Below are 12,451 nucleotides of genomic sequence, written 5' to 3' on the forward strand. Positions count from 1 at the left end.
AAACCCCAGCGTCCAGGGAGCAGAGAAGCTGGGTCTCTGTTAAAACAGGATGGTAACTTGACCAAAAAAACGAAAGGGTACTGAGCAACAACCAATCTTTAGGCTCCTTGGCTCTCGTGTTTTAGAAATATGGCTGAACCACAGGAAATCTACTTTAATTGAAACAGGAGGGATTGAAGCTAGACAGAAAGGAGAACTTCCTGACAATCTGATTCTAGAAGAGGCTAAGGGGTCTTTTAACTTGGGAGATTTCACCAATAAACAGTGTTTTGGGGGCAGGCCCCTTGCCTGAAAGCAGAGATCCGTGCAAATGACTTCCTAAGACTTTTACAGTCTACAGCAGGGTTTCTTGGCCTCAGCACTGACATTTTGGGCTGGACAGTCCCTGGTTGTGGGGGCTGTCCTGTGCATTATAGGATGTTAATGGCATCCCTGGACCCTACCCACTAGGTGCCAGTAGCACCTGACCCCCTCCCTCCAGGCTGTGACAACCAAAAATGTCTCCCGACATTGCCAAATGTCCCGTGGGAGTAAAAGTTGTCCTCCATTGAAATCTCCTGGCCTAAAGAATCTCATTCTTGAGCACATTGGAAAGGTGTGATTTTTAAAATATGTGCTAGGAGGGAAAGATAGCAACCATTGTGGGAAAGGCAGCCTGACCTCATCAGGAGCTCTAAGTTCTAACTCACCATGTGGTCGTGGCTTGAACTGTCACCTTTAACGAGGAAAGAGTCATCGGACCCTTCTGATCATGTAGGGGAAATGGAAGGTAAAAGGAGCTTAGGTCAGAGAGTCCTAGAATAAGGAATCCTTATGATAAGAAAAGGAAGTGGATAACCATGTTTTGAGGTTTAAACAGCCCGAGAAGCTGCTGGTTGTGAGGATCCTGAGTGAAGGTGAATGTGTAGGAAGATGGGGGAAGCTCTGTCGCCAGTGGTTCCTATCAACTACCTTTTCCTTGAAGTATAATATGTACTGAGTGTACAGCCTGATAAGCTGGTTACTACTTTGGGTATAAATTCTAAGAATTCCAAACCCAGGAAGAAGAGTGGAATGGGCAGGAGAGGGAATGTTCTCGGGGTGCGCAGACGCACGTGAGGAAGTTGACCCAGAGACCAAGCAACGTGTGAGGGACATGAGGGCAGCCAGCACGACCCTGAACAGCTTGATTCCCCCCCTGGGAAATCCAGGCCGTCTCATGGGTCAGCAGCTAGAGAGGAGAGGAAAATGTGGCAAAAGAACCACGAAATACAAGAACTTCCGGTAGGAAAGTTGACACAGTGAAGAGATCCCGGTGAGCCGAGAATGTCCATCCTGGGATATCTTAGAAAGGAGGTGATGGATTAGCACCTTTCTTAAAGGGCTGACTGGGGCAGGAATCTAGATGAGATGGCTTTAAGACCTCTTCCAACATTGAGTCTACAAAAGACTCAAGACAAGCAACTGCCTAATTTCCACAAGCAATTCGATGTTGTAATTACTCAGCTATAACGTGGACTAGGGAAGGGCACACAAGTCCAGAGTCTGCTACACAATCTGGCCTCTTCCCTCCAATTCACCCAGAGGACTCAGGGTTCTGAAGAGATACCAGGCAACAGTGATGATGCGAGAAATACCCAGTTGGCTATGGTTTTCTCCTTAACTCCTATATATGTACCTCCTGCCACTACCCTGGGCTGGTCTCTCCCTTACCTGAGATACAAATGGAGCCCTCAAGGCCACAAACCTGTCCCAGCTAAATGTCCACTCACACACTGTGACCAGACTTCCTGGCTGCCATGGAAACCAACATCCACGGTGAATCTGCCTTGATGAATATTAAAGCTGGTGGGGGCAGGGGGAGTGAAATGAGTTCTTAGGGTGCCTATCACAGGGGGCTGGCTGCGTGGGCCAGCTCTCAGTTTTCTCTGCTCATGGAAGAATGGCCTCTGAATTGCCCAATCAGGTTTGGGAATATTCCATAGTCCTTACTTGCAAGGACGGGAAATTTCTGTCTGGACATTCTTGACACTTGAATCACTGCAGCTGCAGGGTGAAGACTTGACTCGGAAGCCACTAGAAAGCTTCAGTGGGGACGAGACCCTTCTCAACTCTGCCTGAAGAGAACTACTAATATATCCTCTCTCTCTCTCTGATTACGGTCTAGCAAATTCTCACACCTTCCCCAGGGATGGGAAAAAATAGAAGAAACAAAGGGTTTAGTTTCAGAGCGCTTTCCTTTCCAGCTCCTGCTGCGCTTGTGGCTGGCATGTGGGCAGAGAGCAGGTTTCTATGGAGATAATGATAAGCAAAAATTTGGTGCTCAGAGTAGGTAATGTCAACAAGTTTGATCATGGAAAATCTGCAGCACCAATCATCTAAAGTTGACAGCACCTCTGGGATGAGAGAGAGTCCGAGATGGAAGTAGGGCCTATCCGGTGGGACAACACAGGGCTGGCCCCCCATCCCTGTCCCTCCCGCCAATGTACTCACGTGGCCTCTTCAAACACACGCACTCTCTCACAGCCTTCCGGAGGCTCCCGTTTGAAGACGTAGCTGTGATTGGGCCGAGGGGAGGAGGCAAACGCAAGGACTGGAGATGGGCTGCCGTCTTCGAGGAAGGCCGGGCGGCCTGGAGGGGAGGCTGCAAACAGAGCAAGGCTGAGTCCAGTGGAGCCGAAGGAAGGATCCCACCGCCCTCCGCTCAGGCCCTGGCGTAAAGGGAAGAGGCTGACGCAGGGAGGTGGGGGCAGGGGTCATGCTCATCCAGGCTGTTTTCTATACTCGACCTTAAAAGATCTTTGAGGCAGCTTACAAAAATACGTATCTTGTTACACAGGATAAAAAGAAAATGCAGCTGAATTGACAGAAAAGTCAGGTCTGATACCAACTGTATATTCCAGGAGATAACGGCAATGGCAATGGGAACTCCAAGCCTCAGACTTAAAGGAATCCTAATTTCTGTCTCTCTCTCTTCCTTCTTCCAAGACTGCACTGCCCTGCCTGCCAACATACCATAGCTTCTTCCTCTCCACAGCCTTGAAAATCTATCCCTTCTTCCAGGAAGAGCTCTTGTACTGACTCAGAGAAGCAATCTTTACTCAACCCCACTCGTGGGATAAAATTCCTCTTGCTTGTCACACAGCGAATGTACTTCGCCTAGGTTGCAAATATTGACTTTATCTGTATTTATCTCACATTTATTCCTTCTTACTCTATGCTCTGTTTACCTCTGTGTATTGTTAGGTCCTGCCCTTGGCCAGCCTACCTCATGGGGTTGCTGTGAGAATCAAATGAGGCGATGCAGGCAACGGTGCTTTATAAAGTAAGGATCGTTACTATCGGGAGGAAGGACTCGGATCTTGTCCAGTTCGTGATGCGGCCAGGGCACAGCAGAAAGTAGAGATTTGGAGTCAGAGAGTTTGGGTTTCCATCTGGGTCAAACCAGGGCACATTCTCTTATTTTATATCATTTACAACCACCTTGAGACCGAGTGCTGGTAATGGGTACAGTGGACACCTGAACAGACTTGAGGGCTTTCAAGCCAAATATGGGGATGAAGGGAGGGCTTCTTTGGATTCCAGTGAGGATTAAATAAAAGTATAGGTGCAGGGACTTTATGTAAATTACAAATCAGAATCGATATCAAGGACCATTGTTATGACTAGTATAATGTATGGAATAAAGACGACTCACAAAGATATACTAGTTGCCTGGCAAATAAAGATGCCAGGCCTGACATTGACTAGAGGCAGAAAAGGGAGTGGAGATGGCTCTGCACCCCAAGTGGGCCCTGCTGCCTCGGCCGCCTCAGGGCCTCCTCAGCTTACCTTTGTCATTGGGGATGGATGCCAGCTCCTCGACGGCACCCCGATGTTCCTCGCGGCTGGTCTGGCCAGAAGGCTGGGGGGATGCCAGGGGCATGGAGGGAGAGCTGGAGAGGTTGCCAGGCTCCAGGAGCAGGAGGGGGAGATCGCAGCTGCCACTCTGGGGGGGAGCTGGGGCGCGGTGCCCATCAGGAATATCGAGGATCTGCCGGGGAAAGGGTGGGTGATGACTCTGTCCTGGCTCTTCAGGACTACAGAGCTGTGGGGACCCTTGGGGTCCTCCCTGTGCCCTTGTTTCCATCCTCTATTCATAACACACAGCGACAGCAGGACACCATTTCCTCAAGTCACTGATTTCCTGACTCCCCAGCCCCATCTAAGGGAAAACCCCTGCTATTTCTCCCCTAGCATTTCGGTCTTCTCCCTGGGAGCACTCGCAGCCGATTTATAATTGCATATTTATTTGAATGGTTTCTCAGTGCGTCACCCCTATCGGGCTGTAAGCCTCATGAGGGCAGGGACCTTCTGTGTGCCGGCCACCAGGACACCGTACCGCTACAGGCCACGATAGGACAAGTATGCAAACATCATCACGCACTAAACACCCCTGCCCCTTCACATTCAGTGGCACTTGTACCTACAGCTCACCTAATTGTGCACATGTGTTTGGGTGGGTATAAAATTCTACATACATGCCAACTTAAAATCAGTCAGCAAGTAAATGTAAACGGAGGAGTGTGCCCACTAGAATTATATTAATACTGCCCAAATGGCATTCCCCAATTCTACTGTGTCAGTATACAAATGTGCCTGAGACTTCAGAAGAGGTAGCAAATAATTCTGCCTGGGAGTGGGGTGGGGAAGAAGGCCACACGGGGGCACTGGGCAGGAAGGATGAATATCTGTCATCAGGTGGCGATGGGGGAAGGGAAGTGGTAACACAGGCAATGGGTGGCTTTCACTGGGCACAGGGGTGACGGCGGCGGTGCCAAGTATGCGGGAAGTGAGCTGGTGCTTGGCTGAAGAACAACGTCTCGCTCACTCCTCCCTCTGGGACCTGCCTCTCTGCCAGCCCCTGCTCCTCCTCTGTCGACCTACCACCACAAAGCCTTCCCCAGTTACACCCACGCGGCTCAGCTCTGCTGTCCCTGTGGGTAAGTCCATTTGAGTCTAATCAACTCAATTCGTGTTCCTTCCGCAGGCTGGTGTCTGCATGTTACTCTGCTGCTGCGGCCATAGCCTGTGAGCCCCAAAGAGCAAGAGTCCCAGCCCCGGCGTCCAGACTCAGCAAGATGCACCTGTCAATGCATCCAGGGTGCAGCCCCACTCACCCGCAGCAGCTCCTCTTCACCCTGCTCCTTCACGAACACCTCCTCCAGCTCCTGGTTGAGCCCCTCGAGGCTCCTGTGCAGGCAGGGGCTGAGTCGAAGGACAGGGGACCCTGCGGGGAAGCTGGGAGGGGACGCCTGAGGAAGAAGCACATGAAGCACTCGCTGAAACCCACCACGCCCGGCAGCTATCAGTTCTGGCTGGGGGTGATGGTCATGTCTACACGGCAACACCAAGTGAGTAAAGGAGGAACTGGGCACAGGTACTGGTTGCAATAGGTCCAGTCAGTGGGGTTTTCTCCAGAAGTTGGCGCCTTGAGAGGTCGGGGGTACGCTTTTAACAGCTGCAGGAGCATCACGACCTCAATTGTACAGGGAATGAGGGTGGAGGAAAGAGAAATTCAGAACAGTAGGAAGCTCTTCCAATGTCATTCACCAAGTCCAAGTTTGCGCTAAAGCTTTACCTGGGCACCCACAGGGCCACAGGACACATGGTGTGGTAGGGCTCAGGTGCTGCTCAACCCGAGAGGCTCTGCCCTCATGGTGGGGGGAGTGTGCCCGTGGGGACGACAAAGGGGAGAGAGCTGGGGTGGTGACATACCCTCAGTGTTCCCCGCACGGCATGGTCTCCTTGCAGTGGGGAGCCCCGCTCCTTCTCTTTCCCACTGCGGCTCAGCTTTGTCCTCTGCAGCTGTTGCTTCAACTTGGTAATCTGGGGGCCCAGAGAGAGCGAGAGGGGAGGCAGGTGAAGCAAAGCAAAAGTGCACTGGGTCCCTCCTCCCAGCATGGCTCCTGCCAGAGGCCCATGGAAATGCCTAAAAGGGAGATGGCAGTTCATCTTCCATCTCAAGCCACCTCCGTGGTGTTCCGAACTCTGACGATGGGTTCATCGGGCAAGCTGGGAACCTTATCAACTGGGTTACTTGATAGTTTGAATTACCATGTATTGCACAGATGGATCCGTTTCCAAAAAATTTAAAAATACACAACACTCAAACCGTTTTTGTCTTTCACAGATTCCGAAGGCATGGAATACTACTCTATGAATAGAAATGGGAAATGATGTTTTTGAATTCACTCCCCAAAGTACATTCACAGCTATCTCAAAGGCCCGGGACCAGGAAGGATGGAAGGATTTCCCCCCATTTTAGAGCAGACTGTGCTGAGCGAGGAGCAAGCTCTCCAGAGGGAATATCAGATTTTGTCCCGACTTCCATTTCCTGTAACAATTATGGATTATCATCAACAATTTTGAATATTATCCCTGTCACATTTGGGATTCTAGACCTACTTGCCTCAGCTGGCAAATGCTCAGAAGCCGAGCTATTTAAATATGGGCCTAAATTAAATGGAATTCGGAGGGTAGATTTGCTGCCCACAGCCACGCAATATGACTGCTGCCAAAAAGAAAGTGCTTTCAGATTTGCTATTGGGGACCATTCAACCATGACTCCATGCTTAGTGTAAATAACTTGCTTACTCTGATAATTACAAACGTTAAATACTTTGCATTTTCCACTGGCCTTAAAGACTTCATATTTTTTCTGTTTTTGCAACCAAGAAGGCAGAAGTGACTCCCCCACAAAAGAGTCCAGGGTGACCCCTGGCAAGCTGGGCGGTGGCAGGCAGACTGGGTTGGGAGCCCTGGAATTCCGGTCTATGGCTTTCTCTAGTCAACCTTGATGACTGGAGCCCTCCTGAGAGAAAAGGAGGGCCAGGAAAAAGTGCCTGGAAACAATAACTATTTTTTTCTTCTTTTAAAACTAAGGCTGGATGAATAGTAAGTACTAGATGGGGCTGGGGCTTTTCAGTTCCCAGGAAGGCACTCCCTATCTTCCTCCAGCCTCTGAACCGCTTATCTGGATCCAACCTCAAAGCACAGTGAGAACAATGGTGGCTCCCACCCTGTGCCCGGCTGCTGAAGGGCACCAGCGGCCACTGGCCAAGCCCCTGCTGGCAGGAGGGTCTTGGCTCCAAAGGCCTGGCCACCAGGCGGCTGGGAGGCAGCTGCAAAGGAGCCATCTCATTAGGGAAAGACCAGGTCAAGACAAGGGGGATGGAAGTGTGGGTCCACTTGGGAGCAGGTGCACCCACGGTGCTGGGGGTGGACAAGAGCAGCTACTCCGGCCAGGGAGGTCAAAGGGGACGGTTACCTCTTTGCGGTGGTCTGTGCTACCCCAGGACGCCGAGCGCTTGTGCGCACAGGAGCTGCTCCGCTCTCCTTCAAGCTCTTGCCAGGACAGGGGGGTCTGCAGGGAGAAGAACCGTGAAACGGAGCAGCTTCTCAGGCGGGCTCAGGGGAAGCAGACACACCGTCTCCCGGACAGAGGCAGTGGCCTCTGCTCTCTCATCTGCTCCACAACCTCCTCAACGCTGTCAGCCTGTTATTCTTCCAGGCTTCTCCACTGACTCCCTCTTTCCCCATCACCTTCCTCTCGATGAGCCAGCAAGGCCGGCCTGCTCTCTGTTCTCTACGACTTCTACACATGGCTGACAGGCCCAGTTCTCAGGGCTCCCCAACAGTGAGCTCAAGGATTGCCCGCCCTGTCCCCACCAGCTCCAAAGAGCATGGGCTCAGGCACCCACTGGCATCCTTTATTCTCGAACCCTCCATTGCCTAGTACAGGCCCAGGTTCCTGGGAACCTAATGAAAGCAAGTTATTAGACAGGAAGCATGAATTGGAAAAGCAGAAAAAAGGTCAACAGAGATCCCCTCCCTCCATCCCTGTCTGTGCGGTGCAGTGCCTCAAGCTTGTTCCACGAGTTTCCCCTGCACACAGAGTCAGTGCTAGGAGCCCTCCTGAATACCCAGGGATGGGACATTTTCAGAATGGAGGGAGCCAGAATTCTGAATTCAGCCCTGACTCCTGATCACTCTTGGCTTTGTCACAGCTCCTTCTCCTGGGCCCTGCGCTGCTCCTCGTGAGAACAGGGCTGTCAGTCTGCTGGCCTCCCTCCTCTGCTGCACAGAAGACAGAGTTGGCCCAAGTTGGAGGCAGGGGGAGTGTGTAGACCCACTTCCTGAGCCCCAAACCGAGGGAGGAAGCTGTTGGCTCTAAGCTCGAGGCAGGAGGACAAGATTCCTCCCCACCACCAACATCCCTAGTTCCATTCCAAGGGAGGGGCCCAAGGGGGAATGCGCCAGTGGAACCAGTTCCTCTCTAAGTTCTTTGCATGAGCTGCCAAAACCATGAGGGCCTGGGAACCGTCTCCTACAACAGATCTGCTGACCTCCCCGGAGAGGTTGCAGCAAACAGAAGGGGGAGGAAAAGAGAGAGAAACCCAACAACTCAACACCCAACAGCTGCTAAGAAGAGCTCAGCAGGGACAGGCTGAGCAGGGCTGTGGGAGCAGCCTGTCCTGTGACAGCTGCCGGGGAGGGGCCCTGGGCAGGGGCTCCTTGGTTCTACCTTCTCCCAGCTGCCCACCCATCAGAACCTCGGCTGGACTGAAAACAACAGCCAGGGTGAGACAACTGCCTACTTCCCTTCCCTGAGGCTAGCACCACGGGAGACTATCAGAGATCCATCCCCCCACAGTCCCCTCCTTTAGGAAAAAGGCAGGCAGCACATCCTCTGGCCCGGACCCCAAAGCCCTAGAGGTGAAGCTGCCTGACAGTCTATGGAAAGCAAGCAGCTGTCTACTCCCAGATGCCTACATCTCTCTAAACCAGAGTTGGCAGAGGGAACCTCAGAAATGGCTGCTGCATAGATTGAAAAGTGAGGAGGAAGTCCACCTCCCCCTCAGCCCCCTCGGCTCGGCGGGTGCATGAACTCTCCTCCATCCGGGCCTCCAAAGCCAACCCCATAGGTGACTAGCTCTGCTAATCCAAGTGCTGAGTCTCGCACTAGCCTGCTGTCCCTGGAAAGGTGGCGGAGGCTATGGGGGAGGGATGACAAAGGCTAAGGTGATGCGCCCACTTCCCCTCCTCCAGGAAGATGCTGTATTCACAGGTGGGTGGTGAGAGGTAAAAACAGCCACATTCAGGCTGCCACCGGTTCCACTAACATCTCTGGCAAACTCTTCAACTGCCTTCTTTCTCCTGAAACATGTGAGGGGGTGGAAGGAGAAATGTAGGCTCGCGCTGGAGTTTAGAAAGGATGTGAAAATTCACGGCAGCGAGGATCATCTCCTCTCTCAATCTGCTTTTCTTCCCTGCGCTCTGTTCTGCAATGTCTTCCAGCAACTACTGCCTACTCTGTGTAAACGGTGCTACCAAGGCCACCGCTTTGCCTCAACACTCCACCCCGGCCGCAGATAGCACCGTCTCACCCTCCATCCCATGGGCTCTCCTCTCCATATTTGGCTCTGTCCTACCCAGGCAAACCAATCCCAGCTCCTCCTTCTTATTCATGCATTCAACAAATAGCTCCTCAATGCAAACTGTGTCAGGCAGTGTTCCAGGTGCGGGGGACACTACGATGCACAAACCAACAAAAATCCTCTTCCCCCGCGAGTTTATGTTCTAGTTGGGGGACACCGTCTCAACAATGACAAGTACTAAAGAGAAAAGTACACCAAAGAAAGGGGCTGGGAATGCTGGGATGTGGGTGGGGCGATGGGGAGACCGACATGATTTTAAATGTCCAGAAGTCTTCAATGAAAAGGTAATGCCTGAAGAAAAACCTGAAGGAGGTAAAGGAGTGAGCCCCGTAAGAGTGATCCAGGCGGCGGGCACAGCAGGTGCAAAGGCCCTGGAGCAGGAGCGAGCCTGATGTGTGGAGAACGTTGAGGAAGTCAGTGCGGCTGGAGCGGAGGGAGCCAGGGGCACAGCAGTGGGAGGTCAATAGATGTGACAGATTGAAAAACGGTCCCCCACAGTACCAGGTCCTAATCCCTGGAACCTGTAAATGTTACTTAGGCAGTCACGTTTGGGCAGACATGATTAAGTCAAGGTGGAAAAAATATGATCTTGAGTTATCCGGGTGGGCCTTAAATGCCATTACAAGTGTCCTTATGAGAGACAGCGGGAGATTAGACACACACAGAAGAAAGATGATGTGACATGGAGGCAGAAATGGGAGTGATGTGGCCACAAGCCAAAAAATGCTGGCAGCCACCAGAAGCTGGAAGATGCAGGGAACGGATCTCCCAGAGAGCCTCGAGAGAAAGTGCAGCCCTGCCAACACCTTGATCTTGGCCCAGGGAAATGGAATTTGGACTTCTGGCCTCCAGAATTGTGAGAGAATAAATTTTTGTTGTTTTAAGTCACTAAGTTTGAAGTCATTTGTTATAGCAGCTTTGGGTACCTATACTTAGGTTATGCTGTGTTTGAAGCTGTTTACATGCTGGCCTTGAGAGTTCTCATGGCAGGCATGTGCACAAGTGTGGTCTTTGGTGCCTCCTCCTGAACCGGGAGCGTCAAGAGTGGGGGCCATGCCCTGCCCCTTATTTCCCGTGCCCCTGGGTGGACAAGCCCCTCCTCCTCTGGGTCTCACCACAGAGGTCTCCTTGGAGCATAGAGAAGTCACGGCTATTGGAGGCTACCCTTCAAAGAGCAACCCTCTAGGGCACAACAGGAGCCAAGCCATGCTGCGTGACAGCACGGTAAGTAGTCGTTCCAGATGACCCTTTGGAAGCAGGGTGGAGCCTGTGCTCAACAGGCCAAAGTCATGTTAGTCAACGAGACTCATGCACTGGAACAGATTTGTTTGAACACCCTGGCCCGGGGGGAGCAGCTGAAGGAAAAGCAGGGCTGTTTACTAGCCAACTGTGCAGATGATGCTCGGATTATGCAAAACGGAATGTGGGTTAGAGCAAGGAAGACTTGCCTGGAGTTCTGGGGTCCCAGAGCACCATGTGGAAGGATAACTGGGCATGGGGACGGAGGAGAGATTTCCAAAGACCAGCCTGATAGAACAAGGCAGGGGCCAAATGGAGCTGAAAACCCTCCCAACTATAGTATGTTTCTCTGCCCCCACCCAACTAAGTGTCTGCCTGGACTCTGCGGCAGGAAGAGTCCAATTGTGTTGTCTCCAGTGACGTTGGCAGAGCCCCGCTGGGTCCGAGGAGCATAACCCAGTATACCTGTGTGGAGGCACAGGACAGCATGGTGCCTGGCTTGGTACAGATGGTCAGGAATTACGTGTTGAAATGAAATCCAGCAGGGAATCGGCCCCCTGGGACTCCGGCCAGACAGAGACAGGAAAGACTCTGAGGGGGGTCTGCCGGCCAGTTCTGAGAACTCTGGCTGCAGGTGGCCAAGGCCACCCTCTCTGGCCCTACAGTGACTATGCAACGCTCACATTTTCCATCATGAACCCATTTTCAAACATTCTGTGCTGTTGTCACACCATATGCTGAACAACTGGTCCTGCTCACCATTTGGGGAAGTGGGCGCTGTGCCCGGGGCCCCCACACCCACAAAGGCAGGCCCATGAAGGGCAAACTGAATTGTGTGTCATCACTAAATGTTAAGGCACTGGCTTGGGAGAAGGAGGAAGACATGACACAGGTAGGGCAAGTCACAGAAAGGGAAGTCTTCCCAGACAAAGATGCCACCCCTGCCTCCTGCCTTCAGGACACTCCATGAGGTTTATCAAGGACTTAAGCCATCTTTTTTCCTAAAAGGGTAAGTCAGGCCTAAGAAACAAGTCTGTCATGGAGGCTTCCCCACCTCCCCTGGAACAAGTGAGGCTGGGGATGAACAGAAGAGGGGGCGGTGGGTGGAGGGAGGCAGAGCAGGTACCCAGGTCCCATCTGTCTACAGATGAGAACACCAGCAGGGGAATTTTGCTCAAACAGCCATGCCAGCTGTGGTGAGACCACTTCCTCCCTCCAGAAGAGTGCAGAAGACTCCAGTGCTTTGCACAGCAAGGAGAGAGAGGGGTGACCACAACCGGCATGTGGGGCCACCACCACCCTGGCCCAGGTCCAGCCGCTAGGAGAGGCCACTTGGCAGCCAGCTCTAGTTTACCAGCTGAGTTGGGGGAAGAGTGGTCCGGAGAGGGGAGCACATATCCAGATTGATCTGGAGAATCCTGACAAGCCCTCCAGATGAGGGTGACTGCACAGAAGCCCTCCTCCTCCCGGGCTGGCCACTCTGCGTCCAGCTCCTGCTGCACCTGAGCACTTCCTTGATCTCACCCAGCTGGTCTCTGGGAGACCTGCTCATCCCTCTCCCATTGCTCATCCTGCCTCAGAACATGCAGCATCTCCAAAGCACTCCTTCCCCGAGCACCACATTCAGACCTCCTCTCCTTCCCCAACCACCAGCTTCCCAATGGGACCCATCCACTTCTCCTCCTCCCCTGCCCCAAGCAGCGGGGGAACTCAGCCCTCCATGTCAGACTCTAAATTGTCTGGACACTACCTGT

The 12,451-nt window shown here is 52.5% G+C and overlaps 1 protein-coding gene across 5 annotated transcripts in view; it reads right to left on the bottom strand.

The window, feature by feature from the left end:
* Window positions 1-12,451, bottom strand: part of FAM117A (family with sequence similarity 117 member A) — a 60,434-nt gene that overhangs the window by 1,309 nt on the left and 46,674 nt on the right. For 4 of the 5 annotated variants that reach the window (XM_006098953.3, XM_006098952.2, XM_014464509.2 and 1 more), the window contains exons 3-7: window positions 7,289-7,384; window positions 5,737-5,847; window positions 5,139-5,273; window positions 3,811-4,012; window positions 2,473-2,623 (exon numbers count right to left, since the gene is read on the bottom strand). In XM_006098953.3, the coding sequence (XP_006099015.1) occupies window positions 2,473-2,623; window positions 3,811-4,012; window positions 5,139-5,273; window positions 5,737-5,847; window positions 7,289-7,384 (695 nt within the window). The remainder of the gene's footprint in view (window positions 1-2,472; window positions 2,624-3,810; window positions 4,013-5,138; window positions 5,274-5,736; window positions 5,848-7,288; window positions 7,385-12,451) is intronic. The other variant, XM_023762591.1, reaches the window with a different exon arrangement.

Source organism: Myotis lucifugus, unplaced genomic scaffold, assembly GCF_000147115.1.
Source record: "Myotis lucifugus unplaced genomic scaffold, Myoluc2.0 scaffold_254, whole genome shotgun sequence".
Lineage (NCBI taxonomy): Eukaryota > Metazoa > Chordata > Mammalia > Chiroptera > Vespertilionidae > Myotis > Myotis lucifugus.